This window comes from Dermacentor variabilis, chromosome 3 (genome assembly GCF_050947875.1).
Source record: "Dermacentor variabilis isolate Ectoservices chromosome 3, ASM5094787v1, whole genome shotgun sequence".
Classification (NCBI taxonomy): Eukaryota; Metazoa; Arthropoda; class Arachnida; order Ixodida; family Ixodidae; genus Dermacentor; species Dermacentor variabilis.
The window spans coordinates 92536773-92561376 of NC_134570.1; the positions used below are offsets into that span (position 1 = coordinate 92536773).

Here is a 24604-nt window from a genome sequence, read left to right on the forward strand (position 1 = left end):
CCCGCTTCCGGAAGAATGAAAACTCTCTGCCTATGCTATGTTGCGCTGTACGGTGTGGTGTACGTGCCATTCCTCCTACCAGAGTGTCTTACCCGTATATGCCGGAGCCGACTGGTAATTCAAACGCCACTTCCTCAACGATCAGTTCGTAACCCCGAGCAGCGTGTGTGACCGCCTCTGGCTGCGACTAAAATTGCTAGAGCTAAACTCTCTGCTCTTGTTCAAGTAGCGACAACTTCTCTCACCCGCAGCCGGCGTCGGCCGCCATGTTCTTCCTAACCTACCGAAGCGGCGTACGCGCGCAGGTAGCGCCCGACCGTCAACGGCCGCTGCTGCACCGCACGAGTCAAACATAAGTTTGATAAGGGATGGGGCCAGAAAACGAAATAAGAATCCAAAAGGGGCTTAGTACTGCGCTGGTGAGGGCGAACGCGAAATTTGTCGGCGTAATTTTGATCCGCACTTACTGATGGTGTCCGTTCTCAACACATCTTTACGGCGACGCCTGCCGCGTACCTACGGTCGCGCCGACCGCAGAAACTTCTTCGCGCAAGAAAAAGACAAAAAGAAAATAAAGGTGCAAACAAACAGTGCTCCCTATACTGCGTCTTCGGCCACGTTAATGCGTCTTCAGACGTGTTCAAAACTGAGCCGCCGCGGCGCCACCGAGCGGTTATTGTAGCCGGGAATCGGCCTCGAGAAAGCACCAGGGACAACACCGTGAAATTAAGACCCCGAATAAACACTTCCAAGCGCTACCATCTTTACTACCCTTATAGGTTCCCTGGCTCTGGATTTCGTTTTCTGCGTGATTACTCGGTGATAAATCACACGCAAATGTAGGTCACTGCGACAAATATACGTCATAAGCACGAGGAAGGCAAACTGACAGCGGCCACAGTTTTCCAACGCAAAGCTTGCTGCCGAATGAGTGTATACAGAACGAAAAGAAGGCGCTCTCAGCTCACTTATATCATTTCCCGCCGGAAGGCTCCGATATGCGCTGATGAAAAGTGTTATAGGGAGGACATAGAGGAGCGCGTGGCGTTTCTTGTCTTTCGCAGCTGGCGCTAAGTGGCCAAATCGGTGCGTGTGCGACATCTGAGAATGTGGCGGGCGAGAGTATATACTTACGCGAGCCCGGCGTGTCGAGGGTTCTCGCGGCACTTTTCTCGCTCATGGATGGGCACGCGCCTCACGGCGCGACTTTCGAGCTTCCGGTCTTGAGCGCCCTGTAGGGCTTCAGCGAGGTTGTGCTTACTCTCAACAGACAAAAAAATATTACGATAATAATGGAAGAGAAGACGGGAAATGAGGCACATTGCCCTCGTTTTGAGTACGCGTGTGCCGCCTCGCTTGGCGTTGCGTCGGAACTTCGCTGTCTGTAGACGCCGCACAGCCTGGCCTTGTGCCGACGCAGTGCATTCAAAGCAGCTCGTGATTTCAACGAAACGAAGTAACCTCAAAAGAAAAGGTTTAGCAGTGGCGTCGCCAGAGGAGCCGCGGAATGCTTGCGGTGCGTACAGCGGAAGAGAAATCTGACGTGGATGTTGTACCGCATTTTCTCAAATGTTGCTAACAGTCTGCCCATATTCCCCCCCAGAAAACACACACACACACACACACACACACACACACACACACACACACACACACACACACACACACACACACACACACACACACACACACACACACACACACACACACACACACACACACAGGCGCGCGCGCGCGGACTTCTTGTTTGGTGGGCATGGGAGCCGCACCGACGCAAGTAGAGCTTGACAAATTTCGCGGGAGATGTAATGTTTCAACGAGCAGATAAAGAGCAGTAAACAATACTGGAGGTATTTCGAGTTCATTGGAGCAAACACAGTCAGCTAGCGCAGGCGAGTGCTCCCCAATCCCCACATTTCGCAGCAGTACTTCGATTTTCACTACATTTTCTGCGGCGTAGCAGCCGCACCGATTGTCTCCGGTATTTTAAACAAGAGCAGTCGATCAAGGCTGTGGTGCGAATTTATAATCCATAACGTCGGCAGACAAGATTACGTTGTATTTGCATTCGCCAACATTCCCCTTTACAGGAACAGCCGTATACACCAATCCTGTTTCAGCGGCATCTGTCACAGGTATACACTGTCAGTTAGCCGAAAAAAGTTTCCATAACAGGTCCATTTTATTTGTCGCATATAAGGGTCTATTCCGGGTCTATACAACGTGTCAGCTGGGCTGCCATCGTCGTTCATTGACATTGTTTTACGCAATTGTCGTCGTACCGCAGTCGATCGGTCATGTGCCGCCGGTTTGCGCGACTTCCCATCGATCGACCAACAGTATGTGTCTCTCCTTCTTGGGCTTTTCCGGGCCGGGAACATGTACTGAGTGAGATTCAAGTGTGCTTGCATTAAAGAAATTACGGTAATCTAGAACCCCACGCGCGAGGCAAAGCGCGTCGCGCAGGAGATTAAGGTCTGCCGAAATGAAAAGTTACGAGGGCGTTGCACCCTTCGCATACGATCCGACCTCGCACGCGCCTTCGCCGGATGAAAGGAAAGCTGATGTGGCAACGAAAAAATGCGCTCCGCGACCAGGCGCAAGCGAGGTCAAACGCTCGTATAACGCGGCTGCGGCGCCGCACCATTACGACCAAGAAAACCTTTCTCCGGTCTCACGTAATACGCAAATACGAGAGCGGCACCGCCACCACTGAGGTAACGGAGGCGAGTAAGAGAAAGAGAGAGAGAGAGGGAGAGAGTGCCGTGTAGACCGCCAGCGCGCTGGACCCCGACCAAGGCGCACTGATCAACGCCGCGACCTTGCCGCATTCTTTCTGTCTCAGTTCTTTTGCTAGGCTGCAGGTAAGAAGAGAGAGAGAGAGAAAATCATCGCGGTTCTCATACGCAAGAGCAGTCGCACGGTCCTGGGAAAAAAGTCGAGGAAGGAATGTTTCCCCTTTCTCTTTTACTTTGTTTCTTCCTGTCCCGCGTGCGTGCTCTCGTTCAAGTTCACCGCCAAGCAAGTGGGCAAACGCCGCGCTGCTCTTGGCAGCGAGAGGCACCCGAGACGCTCGGCCGACGCTTGTGGCTCAAGCAGTGTAGCTGGCCTCGCATAAGCGGCGTCCCACAGCTCTGGCAGTCGCGCGGTCATGCCCGCGGGGCACGACTTTCCTTTCGAGCGCTCGTGGTGGAGGGGGGGCACCTCGGCGCGGTGCTTTTGTTCGCTGCGGCGCTTGACGCCACGCTGCAACGAGAACCTATTTAGGCTGTTTCTCCTCCACAGTTTCTTCAAAAGTGGCATGAGTGTGACTCCTTCTCCGTCGCTCTTTTTTCACGCCCACTCCCTCTCTCTCTCTCTCTCTGTCGCTGTCGTCATCACCACTCGAACGCTGCACCATAGAGCCGTACACTCTTTTGTGACCTTGGTCCTAGGTGGGTCCCTGTGTGACCGTTCTTAATCGGTGGATCGCGCGACCTAGAGTTAACTACCGCAGTGTTTTCCACGTCCATCGTCGTAAGCGATGGTAACTTTTAAAGCAATGGTCCGTATGCTTGTCCTCGAGGTGTAGACGGCAGTTAATTGTAACGCATATTCACGTGAGCGCGATCGCACGTGCGTGTGTGTCTGTGTTACCACCTAGATTTCTTTGTTTTGCTTGATTTCTTTGTTTTGCTACGAGGTCGCGGGATCGAATCCCGGCCACGGCGGCCGCATTTCGATGGGGGCGAAATGCGAAAACACCCGTGTGCTTAGATTTAGGTGCACGTTAAAGAACCCCAGGTGGTCAAAATTTCCGGAGTCCTCCACTACGGCGTGCCTCATAATCAGAAAGTGGTTTTGGCACGTAAAACCCCAAATATTATTATTATTATTATTTGTTTTACTTTCCCTTTCTTTATGTAGGCTAAGTCTACTTCGATGTGATGTGTGCGTGTTGTATTCGCGTTGTCTCTTTAATTGCGTCTTGGTATAGCCAGCTCTAATGTAGCCTATTTTCTCATTTGCGTACAGTTATTGAACAACAATGTTTCTTTCATTTCTGGTTGGTACATGCGACCGCTTGCTACTCTAGGTTTGACACCTTGGAGAGAGAGAAAAGAAAGGCAGAAGCCAGCGCCATTAACCAGGAGGCGTCTGGTTTGTTACCGTTCGCTGGGGCATGAGAACAGCCACAAGCCATGTGTGATCAAGGGTCTCAAAAGAAACCAAGCCACCTTACTGCTCCGCATTCGCACAGGCTCTGCTCGTACCCCTGCGTGGAAGTATAAGACTGGCCTGGCGTTATCACCATTATGTTCAACGTGTGGTGTGTACGGTGACATAGAACATTACCTAATGTGCTGTATTGTGTATAACGCAGAAAGGAGGGTGTTATTCGGGTCCCTCAAGAACACAGGACTTCCTCACAGTTCTCTTCAGGACATTGTTTTCCCGCGCGGGAACCGATTGTGTAGGAAGGAGGTCTCTCGCCTTCTGTTAAATTACCTACAGGACACGGATTTGGCTTCCACATGGTGAACTGAGGAGTGACTATTTGTAATTGGGAGGTCTGTGTCTGATTATGTGATTTATTTATTTTAAGTGTCGCTACGGTGGAGCAATTGCCGGCAGCAACTGCAAGGCTAATCCCACCAGTAGCCTACAACAACTCAACTCAACTCAACTCAATATAGAAATATGAGAGAGAGAGAGAGAGAGAGAGAGAAAGAGAGAGAGAAGGCGGAATAGTCTATTTTAATGCTTTCTATGGATCTTTACAGCGAAAAATGTGGCTTAATGGTGGTGCAGAAGGCAGACTGCAGCGTCCCTTCTTTAATTTTGCCTTCACGCAGCGCCGGTGATGACGTAAATTTAACTCCATGCAACAAATTGGAGGGAGAGGGGTGACTGTGTGAACGCGGGAACATACCTCGCGGGGAAAAAAAATATATATTTTGCGTGATATAACGTACGAGCCAAACCGCGGAACTTCTATAATGATTGAGGACACAACCGCGGGAAAATAATGGCTCTCTTTATTACACGTGAGAAAAGAATATATATACTTGTTCCTATTTCGAAATGCAGAATGATCGAACAATGTATTGCAAGTCTGCATTGAGCCTTCGTCAACGCGTGCGTTTCCTGTATCGTCCTCAAGGCTATAGATAAGTGAGAGAGTTGCGATTGCTTGCATGGGAAACTGTACATATTCACCGGGGGGGGGGGGGGGGGGGGAAGCTTACGGCCCTGCGTGCTGGGTAAGTTGATATAACACAAACTATGGAGGCACAAACGCGCAATGCACTTAGCCGGGAGAACTACTGCTGTTAGGTAACGTGTAGACGCGAGTAATTTCGTTGCAAGCGCTGTACGTCCAATGCGAAAGTTCAGGCCGGCTATGGCTAAAATTTCGTTCCCGCGGGAGACCGAATTTCATTGTTTAGTATACGTTTTTTTTTTAATTTCTAATATCTCAATGGCCCCTGAGGAGTTTTTACATGATGGATGGGTTGTTTTCATGCATTAGCTCTTCAAAGATGCGTTTCAAGTGGGTTGGGTTTGACTGAAGCGTTGGCGGTAAGGTTATTACAGTTCTTTGATGCCTGCGCAGGAGGAAGAATGAGGAAGCATGGGAAAAAAGTACGGGCTTTAATTTGGTACACGGTCTTCCCGCGATTGGTGAGGTTTATTTAGTGGTGGCAGGCTGGTACAATGATATCTGTTCGAGGTGATGTGTGAAATAACTTGTGGAAGAGCGAAATACGGTCGACTTGGCGGCGGGATAGAAGGCTGGGGAAGTTGACTACTGATTTAAGTCTCGACGATCTTCAGGTTTATGAATAGTCAGAAAGAATAAATCTTACCTCGCGGCTCTGTAGGGATTCAGGCATGATTATGTCGTTAATGCTGGTTTGGATCCAAAAGTGCACGTGCGTACTCGAGTTTAGACCTGACTATAGGGAGCAGTAAGTCAGAAGTTTGGCAGATGTGGTCGCTGTCGGATATTACGGCGAAGAAAAGCAAGAACGCATTTGTCATATTGCCCACGTGCTCGGAACAAAAGATGAAGTGTCAGACTAATTCCCAAGTATACTTGCGCGTGCTAACAGAGGAGATCCCAGAGCCAGATAATGCGTATTCGTGTGTATATATAGGTTAGCCGATGCGCTCAAAGACGCTGCGTCCTCTGGAGCGTCAGTATGTATGCTTACCGCCGTACGTTTACGTGAACCACCATCTCCAGAGACGAGACGCTGGGAGGTGGTCACCGCGTCTTCTCTTCTGTGCCTCTCGAGACAGCGGCGGCGGCTTTTGTTCAAAGCGGAGAGTTAACCTGCTTCCCTTTGTCCTCTCATTGGCCTTCTAACTCCGTGCCGCCCCGCATCGTCGCCCTAAAGAATCGAGAGGAAAAGAACAAAAAAAGAAGAGAAGCGGTCAGTCGTACCTCCCTTGCGTATCTCCGTCCCGCCACCGGCAAACACAATGGGCCCTTCTAGCTGACCGCCGCGCCTCACGGTGACCATCTTCTCCGGGTGACCCGCCGGGCGCCAGCGCTGACAAGGAAAGGTCTCGCGCGTACGTGCCCTATCTCGAGCACCGTTCACTGGGACCGTAGTTGGACCAAGCGCTGGCTACTGCTCACCGGCCTAGCCGTAGAAACTTGCTGCGTGCAGTGTGTCCCCTTGGAAGACGTGCAGGGTTGTCCGAGGATGGGACTTCGGGGTCGAAACTGGTAGCACGTGTCAAGGCCGATCTATTCCACAACGGCAGCCGTTAGCGGACTATTTAGGCGCTTGAATGTACGTCCGTCCGCACATCCATTTGTCACGCCGTGCCAAAAGAAGGGAATCCTGATCGTCATGTCGTCACGGCGCAAGAAAAATGAAGCGTAGGAACGGCAATGTCAATGTGCGCGGTGGATTGTTTATACAGCTTCGCCATGCACGGGGTCGTGCGGGTCTGTAGCCCGATCGAAGTGCGCCGAGGTCTTACCGTCGTCGTCGGTGGCGCACGGGGGGGTTTCCTTTCTTTTCTATTTTTTTTAGGTGAACTAAGTTTTCTTTTTAATTCCCCGTGGCAGATAGCGAAATTCTACAGCTTGTTATAGATTACTCGGTGAGGCGGCCATTACTTCTGCAATAAATCAGAATGCGTAATTAAATAATCAACACAAATACAGTAATTGTTGTTTTAATGAATTATTTCACGACATGTATCCTAATCTCTGAATTGTAGCTAGTGAGTATACGCAAGGCCTAATCCACTTGGAACGAATTCTCTGGGCTGCACCAGTTTCGAGATATTAATTTTCAATATGGCCGACGAAATGCAATAGTGTTCCAGTTACTTTTGTTCATCGATGCATTTTTTTAAAATGTGACTGGAACGCCAACGCATTTCATCGGACACATTCAAAATTGACATCTCGAAACTGGTGTGCACTCCTGAGAATTCGTTCCAACTGGATAGGCCTAGCGTATACTCACGGGCTACAATTCGCAGATTTCGCATTTTTTTTTGGGTTCCAATATTTAAAGACACCGACAGCGAAGCCCCGGACTGAGAACTCTGGAATGCGGCGTACTGAACAATCCTAATGAACTATTTGCGACTACTATGCATTCTGTTTCACGCCATTCGAGCGCTGCAGTAGAACTTGCGGCCAGCACCAACCAATCAGGAGAGTGAACGAGCCGGCCATGTGTTGGCTTGTTGTCGCCGTCATCTATCTACGGTGCCTCATCGCTCAGAGCGAGAAGGTCCTTATTGTGATACACGAGGTGTCACGAACAATAGGTCTCCGTTCGCCCGTAAACAACGGTTCGTGATAAACTCAGTAGCACTGCCACGGTGATCTCAATCTGCCGGCGCGATCAACCATTACGCGGTGACCGCCATATTGCAAACTGATCTTACTGTATGGAAGTCTTCGTGAGTATGGCACTGCAGGCACCAAAACTTAGTCACACACACACACACACACACACACACACACACACACACACACACACACACACACACACACACACACACACACACACACACATATATATATATATATATATATATATATATATATATATATATATATATATATATATATGTGTGTGAGAGAAGAGGCAAAGACGGCAGCTAGAAAGAGGGCTATATACGCTTGATTGATCCACGCCGACCTTTCTTACTCGCAAAATTGCTGGGCCCATGGCCATCGAACATAGCACAGCAAAAAGCATTCAACGCAATTGAAAATTTTTACGAAGACACAGGCATCCTTAACAAGTATTATATATCGCACTGAGAAGTCGCGCTATGTTACTATAACTTTCTTCTATTATGTTTAATTATTAGCTCTTGTATATTACGTGCTATACTTTCTTTTTTGTATTCTGTGCGTGCATTATTTTAACTCTGTGTAGTTCCTCGTCTGCTTATGTGTTCATCGCAGTCTATATCCGCTTGTGTGTGTTTGCCACACTCCTTGTGGTGCGGCTTGCTTTTGCCTTTTATATTTTATATGTTCCTTGGCGTATAGGACTGTAGGCTGTGGATTTCTGCCTCTATGACGTAGTTTCTTTTCATTTTCTTACATATACTTTTCTATTGTTGTTTCCGCTATGCGAAAAGGAGTAGCCGTCGCCATTATAAGGCGAATGCTTCTCATTCTATTTTCATCTCAAAAGGAAACCGAGGGGCTAGATGTTTGTTAATCATCACCATATACAGGGTGTCCCAGCTAACTTTAGCCAGAGTTTAAAACTGCGCCGATGCACTCTAAGACGACGCGACCAAACGCATGTTCCTACTATGGTATGGAGTAAGTCACACTATTTTTTGTTTTCTGCTTAATTGCATAATTATTCAACATTTATTAACCAACTTCTGAAGCAAGGAGGTTAGGCAAAAAACTCAAATTAGAAAGTTGTAGAGCGCTTTGCAAAACGTCCGATTAGACAGTTTCTAGCTTGCTATCTATTAGGCATTAATTGTTTTCCGCTTACTGCAGATGCCCGCGAAGCACCAAAAAAAAAAAAAATACCACGTGACATGCCGCTTGCGTGTCGTCATTGCAGCGCTCCCAGACATTTCTCGTAGAAACGAACATAGCATCGAGCACGGTGTGCTGTCGTTGCAATTAGCTGTCGTGTAAATTGAAAGTAGAAAATGATGAAGAGGAGGGAAGTGAAAGCGGGCGAAAAGATATATATTGTTTGTGAGAATCCGCATCCGAAAGTGAACGGATGCAACGCAATATGCGAGTGAGCCTACGATGGAAACTTGTTCAGCTTTCACCACGAAGACAACCTACGCGTCGGGTTCTCGGCTCACTACGTCGCAGAGAGTCATGGCATGGCGATTTGCGCAGAAGAATTCAAAGTTGCATACGGAACTCCTCGCACGTGCGTGACCTTCGGTGAATGCAGCCCTCACTCCCGTGCTCGCATATGGGGTTGCGCTAAGGAACGTGTATTAGATTACCTCGCAGAAACTTCGAAAGGAATAAACCGATGCATTGAGTAAGGCCTTGAAGCACTCATTCGCCCACTCATCGGACAAATCACATCCCTGCCCGTCATCCGCTCCCGCTGCACGCCTGGGCGCGTGCATGCCGAAGCATTCCCATGTTAACGTTTCTCCGTTACGCCCAGCTCCCGTCGCGCTGCGCGGTACTAACGAGGCGAGAGTTGTAACACACCTCCGCGCCTTCAACACCCCGCGTCACCCCAGTGCAGCACCGCCTGGAGCCGAAGAGACCGCGCTCCTAAAGTCGCGCCTCTCCCTCTCCCAGCGTCACGGCGTCCCGGCGCGTTTAGGAACGCCAGATAGCGCTGACAATGACCCCAGGCGGGGTCGCGGGGACGCGGCGCGTGGTCATGCGGAGCATTGAATACGTGCGGAGAGTGGGGGGGGGGGGGGGGGGGGGGCAAGTCCGCGCTAATTACCCCGTGATGTGCCGGCGGGCCATTACGGCATCGCGTGCCGAGTCCGGCCGCTCGCTCGCTCGCACGCACGGACGAGCTCGGCAGGCACCACGAGGCCCCCGAGGCCACCGCCGGCTATATCGGGCCGGCGCGCGGACAAGCGACGCCCGGGAAGTCGTCTCTCGCTTCGGCTTCTCGGCAGAGCGCGCCGCTGGGCGCTGCGTGGGTGGGCCGACCGTCCGCAGTGCTTGCTGCTCTTCTTCGGAGCTCTGCTTCGTCTCACTAGCTCCGCGCAGTGCGGCGAAGGTAGCGCTGCGGGTAGACCGTCAGATGAAGCGGCCGTTGAATTTACGGAGCATGTCGGTCGTAAGTGCAGGGCCGGAATAATGTAGCGATTCTATTCCGTGCAGTGACATTCCTTCGTCGTGCTACCTCAGTTGTCTGAGCGGCGCCCTACCCCTGTTATCAGAGGGATCAGCCGTCTGCGAACGGTGGATGATAACCGCGGCATAAAATAGAGCGGAAGGAATGGCTACATTATACCGGTCCTCTGTTTGTCACTGTGCGGTTGCATTTGCTAATAAAACCTATGGCTGATGTTACGATTGGCTGACGTCTTTACTTACGAACAGTTATAGCGTAATAACTTCTTTTTTTGTGTGCGTGAATACGGGCCACGGTTCCCTTTGATTTCGTAAGAGCGGCTTGTCACTGCGTGTCCGCCTTTTCTAACAATATGCTGACAATATGTTACGTTTCACTATTGCGCGGCACACTATTGCTTTAACTTACGCACTGCTTTGGGCATACCGGCCCGGAGAGAACAACCAGCCGCAGAGAGAGAGAGAGAGAAACGAAAACGAGAAAAATAGAGGCAGCCTAAATTCGAGCAGGGCTTCAGTTAAACCGATATCGCTCACCGGAAAATTGGTGGCGCACATTTGGCGTCGTTCCTCACTGGCAGACGCGGCCGATAACGTTCGCTGCAGTGCACGGAAGTAGCGAGCCGGAGCATCGGCTATATCACGGCGAGTGGGCGTACTGGGTCGGCTAGAGTGTAACGGATTGCGGCCTCTCTAGAACGGCGCACTCGGAGCCCTATAACGGGGCTACGAAGTAAAAAAAAAAAGACAGAAAAGCGTAAATGACGAAAGGCAGTTTCTTCCGCCTTATCTTGCTGCACAGTTCTGCTGGTAAACAACGCGTGGTGCATCTCATTCATTTCTTGCCGCAGATGGAGGGCGTTGTAAACGCGGAGCGCCGTGTGAGATTCCGCGATGCCACAGCCATCCCTGCACGCCTTGAACACGTGGCCTTACTGAAGAGTTTTGTCTTTGCCCGGGAAGGTTTAAGGAAAGCTTAATCACGTTTTCGTAAATATAGGAAACGCCGAGGTTCCTGCCTCTCTTTAATCTTCAGAGATGAAAGTGCTTGTGTATTTTGCCAGGCATTCGCCGAATCAATGAAGCTGCGTACACTTTAGTACCGCCCACTCCTTAACAAACACATCGCTACGATTTAATAAATTGCGCGCACCCTGGCATTTACTCAAGTGACAGCGATTTACTTTAGAGACCATATTTTTCTATTCTGTATACTTCCGGGATACCATGTTCACTAATAAGATGATTTGGTTCGTCAAATTTTGCAGCAAAAATGCTTTTCTTTCTTTTGATTTTCAGTTCATTTCTGCTGAACGCTTCTGGCGACAGCTTTGTTTGCGACTGCTGATTAAAGGCCTCTCCACAGTTTTTGCTGTTTCTCCTATTGTTCGCAAATGGAGGTTCGAAATGCTTTTTTACTTGGTGGTGTCTGTATTTCTTAGCTTTTGATGACAGTTATAATCAGCGCCAAGAAAAGAAAACAGAAGGGAGTTGCGAAGCGCTATTGTGCTGCCACTGGGCTACTGCGCTACAATATTATTCAAGTGGAAGCCATGCATAGTTGAATGCGGGGATTTACCTTGATTTCAGAGAAAGCAACAAAAAACCAGGTGAAGAAAAACTGTAGGATGGAAGCAGTCTGCAATACTCGTATTTCACTCGTATTCATTTCGCTGTTCGTCAAACCAAACAGTCACCTCGCTGCTTCAGAGAGAAAGGCACAGAGGGGAATGAGATGCGAAAGACAGGGAGGTTAACCGGAAGGCAAACATCCGGGGCGGTATTCACAAAGCGATTCGTTCGTAATTGTTCCTTGGCATTGTCCGGCCCCTTTCGCAGGTTTTCAGCAACAGGAATGGCTCTGACGAACAAATGTGACGTAAAACCTCTCGGTGAATACGGGCCCCGTTTGCTACCCTACACTGTGGAAGGGGCAAAGGGAGACGCAGATGGAAAGACCTTATCATCCGAAGTTTTTAAGTGGGATAAAGATAGAATATGACGAAACCGAAGTAATGGTTAGGTTACTCTCGCCTTGTATTTGATCATGACACGAATCTGGGGCAGAATTCACAAACCTTTTCGTTCACTCACTCACTCACTCACTCACTCACTCACTCACTCACTCACTCACTCACTCACTCACTCACTCACTCACTCACTCACTCACTCACTCACTCACTCACTCACTCACTCACTCACTCACTCACTCACTCACTCACTCACTCACTCACTCAAGTCAGGCACTGCCGCACTGTTTTGTCAGCTCCACCCGCAAACGTGTCTCGCCCGACAGCACTTTGAAGTTAGACCGGTTTGTGCAAACTTACGCTCCTCGACAACGGCGCGGAGATAGGCGCGGAGATAGGCGGAGATGCTCGTTCCTTTATTCATTCATTTACACCGCATGCACGTTTAACCCTCAAAAGAAGAAAGAAAACGAATATGAGGTCGGGAACAGCGAATCGCCAAACCCGTGGCGGCGTCAAGACGCGCTAAAGCCCTCCACAGCCCAGAGTGAGCGCAGGGTGAACCTCTTCGTAACGCCTCCTATACACACTGTATCGCGTTCTGCACGCGATATACGCTCGCGTTCGGCGAATGGCCCGTAGCGTGATACGGGGCCATACGCGCGCACGCGCGTTCCGAGAGAGCCAGCTCAGCTCACGTCGTCCTCGTCGTCGTTGTCGAAGGCGCTACCCACACAGGTCACACGGGCGCGAGCCGGGCATTGTTCGCAGGGGCTGGCGTATGTGTGTGTGTGTGTGTAGAGGGGGGGGGGGGTAGGGGAGTATCCGCGGGCAGTGATTTGTTGCCAGTGAGAAGACAGTGTACATGCATTATACAGCCATGATGCGGCGCTGGCGAGCAACCTTCGAGGGCGAAATAAACACGCAAGCGACGGGTATTGTACACGTGAGCCAAGGCGTATACACCTGACAACTTCGCGTGTTTTGTGTCGAAAATGTGGGTCAATACTGTGCGTAAGCACATAGTGGCGCGCTCGTTTCTTCTTGTTCACGGAGCGCCGCGTCTCGTTGCGGCCTCGTCGAAATTTTGTCGCTAAAAAAAACATCGGCCTTCGCTATCAGCAGGTTTTTGTTTACGGGTGGGTTGGGAGTTGGCCGCTTTACCCGCGACTGGCGGATTACTGGAAATAAGCCTCACCTTCCTTCCGACCACCTACGGCAGTTTAGGCCTTAACCAGGCACTGTAATGTCCATTATTTCGGCGTGTATGTAGCGCTCTTTTAGACGAGTCTGTGTGCCTTCGTGTAGATTTACTACGTTCCTATTTCGTTATATACCGCTTATATGTTTTATTTATTTTTATTTTTCATTTTCCACCCGAACCAACTCAACCAGCATGTCAGGAAATACACTAGGCCAATCTCTCCAAATCTCATTAATGTCTCCGTCTTCCTCTCTCACTATCTCAGCGGGCCTGTCATTATGGCTCATGGGAACATATTGATAGCGCAGCGTGAAATAATTGATTTCGCGGTGTTTCTATAAAAGGGCGTGCTTTGATTGTAGACGAGCTTGCGCATATTTTTCGACCAGGTTTGTGCAGTGTAATATAAATCTAGAAATAAATAAAGAAAGAACTCTAATTGCGAGTACTTCTGATGAGAGTGTAACCAAAGTGGTGTTGAAAGACCACGTTAGCACTTAAAAGTATATAAGCGATATCTTAGCAATGTTCTCGCGTACTAGTACAGAGAGCCCTCCACGCGTGCCAAGGTATATAACACTTTCAGCTTACTATGTGCAGCACACACTTCAAAAAAAAAAAAAGAAGGACGAATCCCTGGCGTCTCCCTTCTTGTCCAATATTTAACTCCATTTCCCATAGTTCTTAATATGTGACTGAGTGCGCTTATCCTGCTTCCACCTGATTCAGTACACCTAAATCGCCGTTCGCTAAACCTATTGGGTGTAGGGAACGTATACGCCAGAATTCAAGATTTCTCATTTCCACACCTATGACCAGTAGTATGCGAACCACAAATTTGGCAATTAAAGTGACTTCCTAGGCAATGCACACTGACAATCGCAATCTGTCAAATGCGCTGCGATAATTACATTCTAAAGTCTGAACTGCAGTCTTTAGTTTAAAGACGAGATGCCGACGCATCGAGGAATTTTTTTTTTTTTCGCGCATTCTCCTGCTCCCTTATTTCGAACACGACTGTACGTATGCACATAGTTACGGTAACTTAACATGCGGGAACTTAATAATCTAAAATCAGTCGCTACCTCAAAAGAGACAGAATAATTTTTAAAAAAATATGCAGATGCACTGTGGGAATCGATGTAAGCGAAGCTTTGTCTGCTGTTTGCGTTCATTGACGTTATTTGCCGGTGATATTTTGACGGCACACGACAGTCGTGACGTGATCTGAAGGATTACCTTGCCTGCACCACTCGTGTTTGTTGTTCTTGCTCCGCTCGATGCTTTATGCGAACCTTAGTTTCATCGGCACCGAGTGCACGCTTCGGCGCCATTCTGAGTTGTAGCGTTGTAGCTCCCCATAAAACTGCCACCTCTCTCTCTTTTTTTCCTCGCTAGCACTCTCCCCACCTCCTCCCTCCACTGTTGTTGCCGTTGCGGGTGAGCATGGAGACAAGCGTGGCAGCGCCTGCACTGCATTTGTGGGTAGTCAGGCCTATAGTTACGGCGTCGAGAGGGCATTGTGCACATGCTACGCGGAGTAAATGTTGACACGAGCTTCTCGGGTCGTCTTTCCTTTGCGCCACACTCCTGTCATGTACTAACGCGATAGCGTTGACAAGGAAATTCATTCACCCGTAGGCACACTTACAACTGTGGTACGAACGTAAAGTACAATACAAGGTGCAACACCTGTAATACATCATGCTTGATGTAAACAAAACAGATTAGCAGATGAATTAATAAGTGGTGTCGCCGACCATCCGTTGTCGACGCCGCGGGCGTCGCTTGGCCTATAATCATTCTTAACTACAACTACGCAGGCCCTCCACGGGGCGCACACCTGGCATTACATTCTTTACAAAGGTATTCCTCCGAATTTTGAGAATGACAGCTCACAAACAAATGTCATGAAACAAAAAAACCAACAGCACATGCCTTTTATGTTTTGTGACATGGCCACGGCTCAACCATGTTCCGATGCGGCCGGCATTAGTGGCGTGCAGGACCACAGCAACAGCAGCAGCAGCAGCAGCAGCAGCAGCTAGCAGCGGGAAGTCGAACGAAGAGGCAAAGAAAGCTTCGCTTTAAAAATGTCAGCGCTCTATTTATTCACAGAGGACACGCGTATCACTCGTGTCCCCGCCTAATAATTATGCGGAAGGCAGCCAAACAACGGCAACCTAAGACGAACCGATCGAGGGACGCAGCGCCGAAACAAAGGGGGTCCTGCCGTTGGCCGTCTCCTCGCAATTAGCTCTGCGACGACCGCAATACAGTCTAACGTACACTCCCGCGGCGACTCGTTGCCTCTCGAGCTTGGCCGGATTGCTCGCTCCGCGATGAGCGCATGCCGCTCCGTGCAAGGGCACCGAGGAAAGAAGACTCCCAGGACGCGACGCTCTCGTGGCCCGTGCGCGTGCATGCGTTCCTCAACTCGGCGCACGTTCGCCAGTGCTGCGAAGTACACGTATGTCCGCTCGGTCGGCCCGTGGGTCTCGGAAGCAGCTCGCATCACCGAACCGCGCGCGCGCGGTTGGTGGAAGGGGGGGAGTAGTTATAAATAAAGCACTGTCGGGGATGATGGCTGCGATGCACTCGCTCGCTGGCCATTCGTAATTGGTCCGAGGGTGCCACTTAAAGACGACGGCAGCGGCCTGCTGCAGCTCACTACGTAGCGTAGCCGGAGAGACCGCTCGCGCGCTTCGTCCCGTGCGTGCGAGTGCAGCGGGAAGCGTGTAATTCTCGGGCGTTCATTGTTTCTCGAGACACGCGCTCGCAGCCGGACGGCGCACACGGGTGCTGCCCGCGCTAGCGCAGTCGAGGAACGGCGCGCGGAATGATGTGGGTGTCGGTTATGTTTGCGCGCCATGCCATGCGTTTGTGTGTGTGTGCATGTGTGCCTCCGTGCGTGTGTGTTTCTGCGTGCGCTCGCGTTTGTCTACGCACTGCGCGAGCTTGGAGCGGCGCGGAGGGTAGCCCGCAAGCGGCGAGGTCGGCTGGCCCCGTGAACCTTCCTCCTGCGAAGAATTAAGGACGTGCGCGGACGACGCTGGACTGAGGAGCGCGCCCACTTGCCTGAGCGCCGGACCGAGCACGCTGTATATACTGACGAACGCGGCGGCGTTAAAGAGCGCGAGGTCCCCTCTTCTTCTGATGACGACTGCGAGATGGCTTCATCAAACGGTGAATGGGGCTTAATGGCCTAAGATTTGGCGCGGCCCTCGATTGCCGCGTGCACTGATGACCCTACGAGTGTGAGAGATCTGCGCCCCTCGTGCAGTTGGCGCTCAATTCGGCACATATTTGACGGGGGGGGGGGGGGGGGGGCTGCTCGGCAATCTCGTTGCTCTTTCCTGATATGTTGCATCTTTGTAGTGCCTTCTTTCGCATCCCGATGCGAAGAGCCACGTAGGAAGGACTTGTAGCTGCGCAGTCTAATCTTATATAGCAGCACCGCTATAGCTAATGATAGTAGCAATGATTGAGGTTCTACGTTCCAAATGACCACCTATAGATGCGTTCAGCATGCACCGAAATCCACAATACGAGATTTCGCTCATGCGCCATCACTTACTTGTAAGCGGCTGTGGGCCGGGGTCGTGAATTCGACCACGTCTGAGCAGCCGAATGCCATAGTCCACGATGGATGGCGACGTTCAACGACTATATACCTTGAGACTATGTCAGAGGCTCTGCAGTGCACGGCAGGAAGGACACCGGGTCAATTTTATCCACAAGGCCTCAATCGAAGATTCACTGTCGGCTAGGCAAGGCGGCCATGACTAAAGCGTGACTTTCATCACCTTACAAACGACTGAATGCGCCAACTTGAGCATGAAAGTAACCCGCGAGAATGCACCACCGCCAAATCTATACCGAGCCACCACAACGTTGAGGGCCAGGACGAACGGTACAAGCACAACTAGGCGACACTCCGTGCCAAAGCAGGTTGCAAGCGTAGGTGACAACGCGAAAAGAAAAAACAAAGGTGCATGTACAAATCGCAATTCCATCCGCAAGCACTCAAGAGAAGAGAAAAGAGCGCTACGGTGAAATATAAAATCTTGACATGAATGAATCCTGGCAAGTCAACAGGCCCAGATAAAGGTTCAGACGTGATAAACGGCGAGTGAACAAGGGTATAGACTCAGCCCGCAGCAAACGTTCCGACAAGGCGTCGAAAGTCCTCTTCGTCGCTCGTCTTTTTCTCCGGTTTTACAAGGTCACTTCTTTACAAGTACAATAGCAAGAAATAGACGGAAATCATACGATGGTGACTGTCAAAATCAAGGTATTGCTTCCCAGTTGAATGGCTGAGATATGCTGCTAGGGAAGCGTATTGGTTAGCTACACTTGTCAATGTTATGAGGCATGTGGGCGCTGTGTGAAGTTGCACTGCCTCCAAGATCGGCCCGCCTCTAAGCTCGATTGAAACATCTGCGTGAACCCATATCGCTCACTGGTATCGCGATCGGCCTAACCTATATAGTCAACAGCTTTAATTACACTGCATTGGTTATCTGTCCGGTTTACTCTACCAGACAGCCATAAATGGAGAAGTGCGATGAAGAAGTAAAGAAAGCTTCGCTTTAAATATGGTTCGGGGACTTCAGAACCATTCTTGTAAACGAAGCTGGCACTGAAGTTCAGACTCAATTCTTACCTGGACCAAGGGCTCCAAATATCCACTTTACTCCGTTACCCAAATCGGAGACGGATCACCGGGAGCTCTAAGGCTGCAGCTCTAGGAAACCTCAGCACTAAGAGGTGAAGTAAACTCACTTGGGTTACGCCAGACTACAGGTACCGCGCTACAGGGCTGTCATTCCACAAGCCTGCTCGGAATGAAGAAAAATTTAATCTTTCCGCAGCCTTCATCTCCTGAAGCAACGCTTTCGCGTGAACAGAGAATTGTAAAACGCTTTCGCATCGCTGTGCGAACTAGTTGTCCGAGCTCTCATCTTTCGTCGTGCGCGTTAACTGCTGCGACTGCTTCCTCGTTGAAGTTCAGGGGAAGGCGTACGTGAATTCAAAAGTATCGTTACCTTTCGTCAACAACAAACGGGAAACCGAAGCGTATTCAAGAAACTCGTACGGCTCTATAGTGACGCACTATGTAAGAATTTAGGCGCTGGCAAGCTGTCGCCCCGCTCCCACGACGCTCGATCACCGAGGCTGCATTACAATCTCTAAACACACGTCGCAGCTGGCTATGCTCCGATAGAGAGAGAGAGAGAGAGAGAGAGAGAGAGGAACAAGATAAATAAGTTACGGATACAATCAGGTGGTAGAGCCATTGCCCCGGAAAGCCGATCGTCTCGGGTTCGAACTCCGCACCGAGAGTAAGTTGTCTTCAACTATGAAGCTTTCTTTCTGAGGAACCCGTATGGTCTCCTACGTAGCTTCGTGCTACTATCACACGGACGACGACTACCCGTTTCGTCAGCACTCCCCCACCTTTCTGGCTTCCGCAAAACTGATTTGCCGTACAATCATGGGTGGCAGCTGTAGCAGGCAGTCTCTTATCTAGGCCCCCGGACTTCAAGAACTTCATCAGTGCAGATATAGCCTTCCGTGCGAAGTTGCTTTGGGAGTGTACTGGCCATTCAGGTTTTTTGTTCTGATAGTGGGCGATTGTGTAGCCTATCAAAGACTGCTCCCATCGCTTGCCTATCGGCGTTATAGTGCGAGGAGACACCAAAAAAAGCTGCGCGAATGCACCTGCAAGAATAAAAGACGCAGGACTCAGCCCGTGGGGTGCTGCAGCGTGTATAGCCTGCGGAGGCAGGTACCGTTGCGCAATGAGTTTTGATATGGCCAAACAACAAAGGGCCCCGGCTGCGGCACTCCTCGCAACGCGGACCGTTCTAAATCAAAACAAAACAAAACGACGAGGAAGTCAGGCGCGCAGAAACGCTCGTGCGCCCCCCCGCCCCTCCCGTTGGCAACATACTTGCGAGACAAAAGTGCCCATCACCAGCCAGCGCTCTTGGCGCCCGGACGTGCTGTATATACCACTCGTAATTAAAGAGCCGAAAAATACTACCCACGTATATATAGCTTGCGTGTATGTATGCGAACCTTTTCTGAGCACCACCCACCTGGACCAACGGGGCAAAGCGTTCTTGAACATTCTCCCTCACTTATATACAGCCCTTTGCTATAGTGCTGGGCAGCATGCCGCTACTTAGTTTCCATTTATTTATTTATTTTTAATTTATCTTGTTCGGCTTACCTTGTTCTTGCTTCCAAGGAACTCTGCGAGACGAATTAACGAACTCATTCAGGAAGAAGCACGTGGACGTGACGCAAGGTTCGCCGCTTAATTCCCGGTACGATAACAACGAAACGAGACGACGAACATAAAATACAGCGGAGGGTCACGTGTCACGCCGCGCGAAGTAGGCGTCGGCTCTCCCAAGGTTGGCGCGTCGTATAAGGGACGCGACACCGTCATTATAGCACGGAGAGTCGACCGAGTGAGCAGCCCGCGCAGTGTGTAATTGGCCCTAAAGATAAACGTGCGACGCGCTATTATCCTGATTCTTTATTTTTTTAATGACTCGCGACGAGCGTGAATTCTCGGGTTGAAACGAGGTGCCGGAGCGTTTTGTTCTTGCGGGACGAATAGGAATTCCGCATGCGGGAGAACGACGCTGACCCAGCGACAGACAGTTGAGTTGACCGGCAGGGTCGTCTCGGTGACGCGTTATTTGCCACCGCCTCACCGTAAAGTGACTCACCCAGATTGGCCAGCCGTATTTTGTACCTGCTATTAATTCAACCCCTTAATTGGTAGTATGACTTGCAGTGGCACCGCTCGAAAGCGGCCAGCTGTCAGCCTGCAGATAGATAGATAGATAGATAGATAGATAGATAGATAGATAGATAGATAGATAGATAGATAGATAGATAGATAGATAGATAGATAGATAGATAGATAGATAGATAGATAGATAGATAGATAGATAGATAGATAGATAGATAGATAGATAGAAAACCAGGAACGTTTACCATGTTTAACCTACTCGGTAAGTATAAAGGAGCGCTACCTGAAGCACGGACGAAGAAGCACTGTTAACTGTAAACTGCCAAGTTAAATCTAGTTTGCTACCCAACACTGGGGGAGAAGGAAGTAGAAAGAGAAGAAAAGAAGGAAAATCACGAGGGATGAGCACGAACCCACAACAACGTTAATTCTACATTCTCATTCACAATACCCAAGTTGCAAGCAATTCGCTATACCGGGTGTGTACTACGTGCTCTTGTATGGCTAATCTCGTTATACCGGTGGTCTCGTGCACAATATAAGAAGCTATGTCCGGACTATACGTACACCCAAGACTTTTCAAATGCCTTCAATGTATACAGGGCTATTCCTTCGCTATAGATATCCGAGACTTTCTAAACGCTTCGCTGTATGAGGGCTTAGTACTTATGCATACTCTCCGTTACATCCTATGTATTTTCCTGTACGCTGCGCATGAGCCTCCTTCATTCGGACCACGGCGGCACAGCTTGCCTCCGCTGCCTCTCGAAAGTTGTTGTGGAACTCCTCGATATATAGTTTCCTTTTGGAAACAGCTTTATAAACGCGTCTTCCGGAAAGGATGAGCGTCATTGAGCGAAAAAAAAGACAAGAAATGCGTAACATTGGATCGTCACTACTGACAACAGCTATTGGCGCTCCGTTCCTGCGATAGCTCATTAATAACTAAGGCCGCAGTCGCTTTCGCAGTGACCCCCACAGCGACGATTTTCAGGAAATCGAAGAAACTTCTGCGAGCCTAGAGGTCAAAATAGCGCGGCGATCATTTGTGCGGCAGTTGTGACGTCAGTAACCGCATGATTTTGACCGAACACGTGGCGAAGTAGTGCAAGCATAAAGCGTTCCGAGGTAGAGCGATAGACTTTGGCTTTAATGAGGAACTGGATATGCTGAAGATCCGGCATGTCACTGCTGGTGTCGTTTGAAAGGCGAGTTGATGCAACCAGTTTGCACGCAAACGCTCTATCTTGTACAAACGCGCGCCTACTCATTAAAGTTATTTGCGGAGTCTGACCCAGTATCCACGTATAACCTTCGGCAACTCTGGAAGCACCTTCGTTAATTGCACCAAGCGCGCAGGCGGTGTTTTGTGTGCGGGCTTAGAAAACGTAGCAATACTAGAGGCGCGAGTCGCGATGCAAATGACGTGCATACATTAATATACTTTGTAAAAATTCATACCGCAAGAATATTCTAAAGAAATGCTCAAAAACAGAAAGAAAAGGAATTCTAGGGACCTGTGAAGCACCAGGGGAAGAAAAGCCACGCCTGTGCCGCAAGGGCAGGGACAACTCGCGACGTCGAGTGAAAAATGCCTTAAGTTGCTCGATGAAATTTACTAATCTACCACTGCACCTGCAAAATTCCGTGCAATTTGACACAATGATGATGATTATGATGTGGTTGGTTGTCTCAAATAAAAAAAAAATCTCGTCTCGTAATCCAAGATTTCGGAATGTCTACATCGCTAGTGCCTAACGTACACATCGGAATGTCTAATCGTTACAATTAAATGTAGCGATTAGGCAGGCACTGAAACAACATCGACATTTTCTACATGACCTTTTACATTTACAGCACAACATTACATCGCTTAATACACGATATAAAGAAATGTGGAAATTGATAACACCGAAAACAAATGATTCCAAAGATAAGTTATCCTGCATAATGCCTACACTACTTAATATGTGAAAGCTGGTATAAATTTTCTGCAGTGTACACCGATCGAATTGCGAAAACTGCACATGCTAGGTTTTTAAATTGCATTGCGTCTCTGGTCACCTTTATACTTGTCCTGTGCTTTGTCTGTTGTGAAATTTAGATATCGTCTGTATTTATTTCTTTAAATTTATTTATTTATTTATTTATTTACTTATTTATTTATTGCTCTATGTTGCATGTTATTGTAATTGCCGCTGTTGAGTATTCTGTACAAAGGTAGCTGTGGGCCTTTGTCAAGCTGCCTCTACGGAAAGCAGCTTTGACCTACCAGTGTGATAATGAAAACTGAGCATTATTATTATTAATAATAATAATAATAATAATAATAATAATAATAATAATAATAATAATAATAATAATTGCGAACGAAAGGGAAATTCACAGGAAGATAGAGTAGAAGTTGTGAGGAGGTGTATAGTTTAACAAGGATTGTCGCTGAAGCCAATGTTTCGACTCGTGGACTTGCTTTGACAAATACAAGTCCGTCCGAAAGACGTTGGCTTCAGTGGCGCATTCCTTGTTTCGTCACTCCTGATCACTTCAGCAACCGCGTAAGGAGACAACACGGAAACTAAGACGTCTGCAACATGCGGCGGCGCTATGAGATGTGAGCGTCTCTTGAGGTTTGCTATTGTCACTCTTCAGGAGGTCAAACAGTTGAGATGCTTCGCTCGTAACTCCGAACGTACAATTAAGTTCATTTATTACACAATAAGTTGTTGTTGTAGTAGTAATGAGAACAGCACTCGGCGCAGGCACTGGCGTCGAGTGCACGTGCATTTAAAGGGTGAATATTTTTTTCTTCTTTTTTTTTTCAAATGCAATAAAGATGGCGGGATGAAATGAATGTGAATGACATCCATCTTTGTGACGCCATACGCGAGTAGGACTAAAGTTTAAGGTGATAATAATGAAATGAGGCGGTTGTTCATTTCTGGAATCCTTGTCCCACGGAGTGTTAGGAACGAAACGTTGCCGGGGCGTTAATGATTACCGACGCTTTTGGGAAAGTAGAATCTTGTCAGAGGGATTACGAAATTGTGGTCCGCAGAACTTTTATACCTGTGCTGGCGATTTCACTCGCAAGGATACTGTCACTCTATACATTGTGCCCATACTGTGTACATTTATACCTTTACTGCACGTGGCACATGTGTCTCATTAACGGCGCAATCTCAATATGAATGTTAGACAACTTTCTCAGACCATGGGAACATCGCAGGTCGTCGCTGGTACCGGTACTGGGCTTGGTCTTTCGTACCGCGTGCGTTAGACGAAAACAAACGCTTTGGGTGTTTTCATCGGGCTGCCATGGTCGCGCAGTGTGTTAACATTTCTTTGTTTCTATGCCTGTACCTCCCCGTACATTCATCTTTATTGCTGTAACAGCATTGATAAGCATCCATAAATTAACTGATAGCTGTTCCTGTACCCGTTCTTTCCTTTCTCGTTCTGCGAAGTGCAAAAGAAAAATAAAAGGAGAAAAAAAAGAAAAAGTACCTTCGAACAGTTGTCCTTGCACATGTCCTCGCTAAGGGTTGTTCACGGCGGCATGCTATGTGCCGAGGGCCACGTGGCAGAATACCACTCCCAGCAGTGGGCGTTTTCCGATATTTCACTATTTCACGAAATACCTCATAGTGGTCGAAATGAATCCAAAACCTTCCTCTGCGATGTACACCTTGAGGGCCGTTAAACAACGGGTAATATTATCATAATCAAGGCCACGTTTACACTTATTAGTCCACCCGCTGATCGAATTTCGAGTTGTTGTACAAATGCATCACGAAGGTATACGTTCCCCCATAGCCGATGAACTTAATCATATGCAGGTGTTCTGAGGTCTAGAAAGTACGCATGCGCGCTGATCAAGCGATGAAATTCGGACGTTCCTGATGCACGCCTTGTCCCTCTCCATTTCAGGCCAGGAGCCCGGTGCTCGAAAGCGGCTGGCGCTGTTCCACCTCCGGCAGAGGAGTTGCGGTGAGTACCGGACGCCTAAAAGCTCGGTGTGACCTCCATTTGGACGTTTGCCCGACTCACTAGTTACATGCAGTGCATGGCATCCGCGACGACTCGGCACGCGTGCTCTCCGATGTCTGAGGCCATGTGTAGTGTCCCGGAGCTCTTAAGCGAGCGCCTTACTGTTACCGCCCTTTGCCAAAAAGAAACGAATATATGAATCCTGCTGAGCAGTATTCCTTAGTCCTACAGCTAAAGTATGTCGCACCTGTGAGACGCGGCAATGTAAATATCTAGAGTTTCCCTCTCAAAATCTACATTGCCTCTCCTCCGCGAGAGCTCTCCTTCCTCTCGGAGGACGACTTGGCTCCTTGTCCAGATATCTTCAGCAATTCGGATGCAAG

General features: G+C 49.1%; 1 protein-coding gene across 1 annotated transcript in view; it reads left to right on the top strand.

Annotated features, from left to right (window-relative positions):
* The window catches only part of LOC142576051 (pleckstrin homology domain-containing family G member 5-like), a 747630-nt gene that overhangs the window by 64547 nt on the left and 658479 nt on the right, over nucleotides 1-24604 (top strand). The window contains exon 2 of the mRNA XM_075685967.1: nucleotides 24162-24221. Within this exon, the coding sequence (XP_075542082.1) occupies nucleotides 24162-24221 (60 nt within the window). The remainder of the gene's footprint in view (nucleotides 1-24161; nucleotides 24222-24604) is intronic.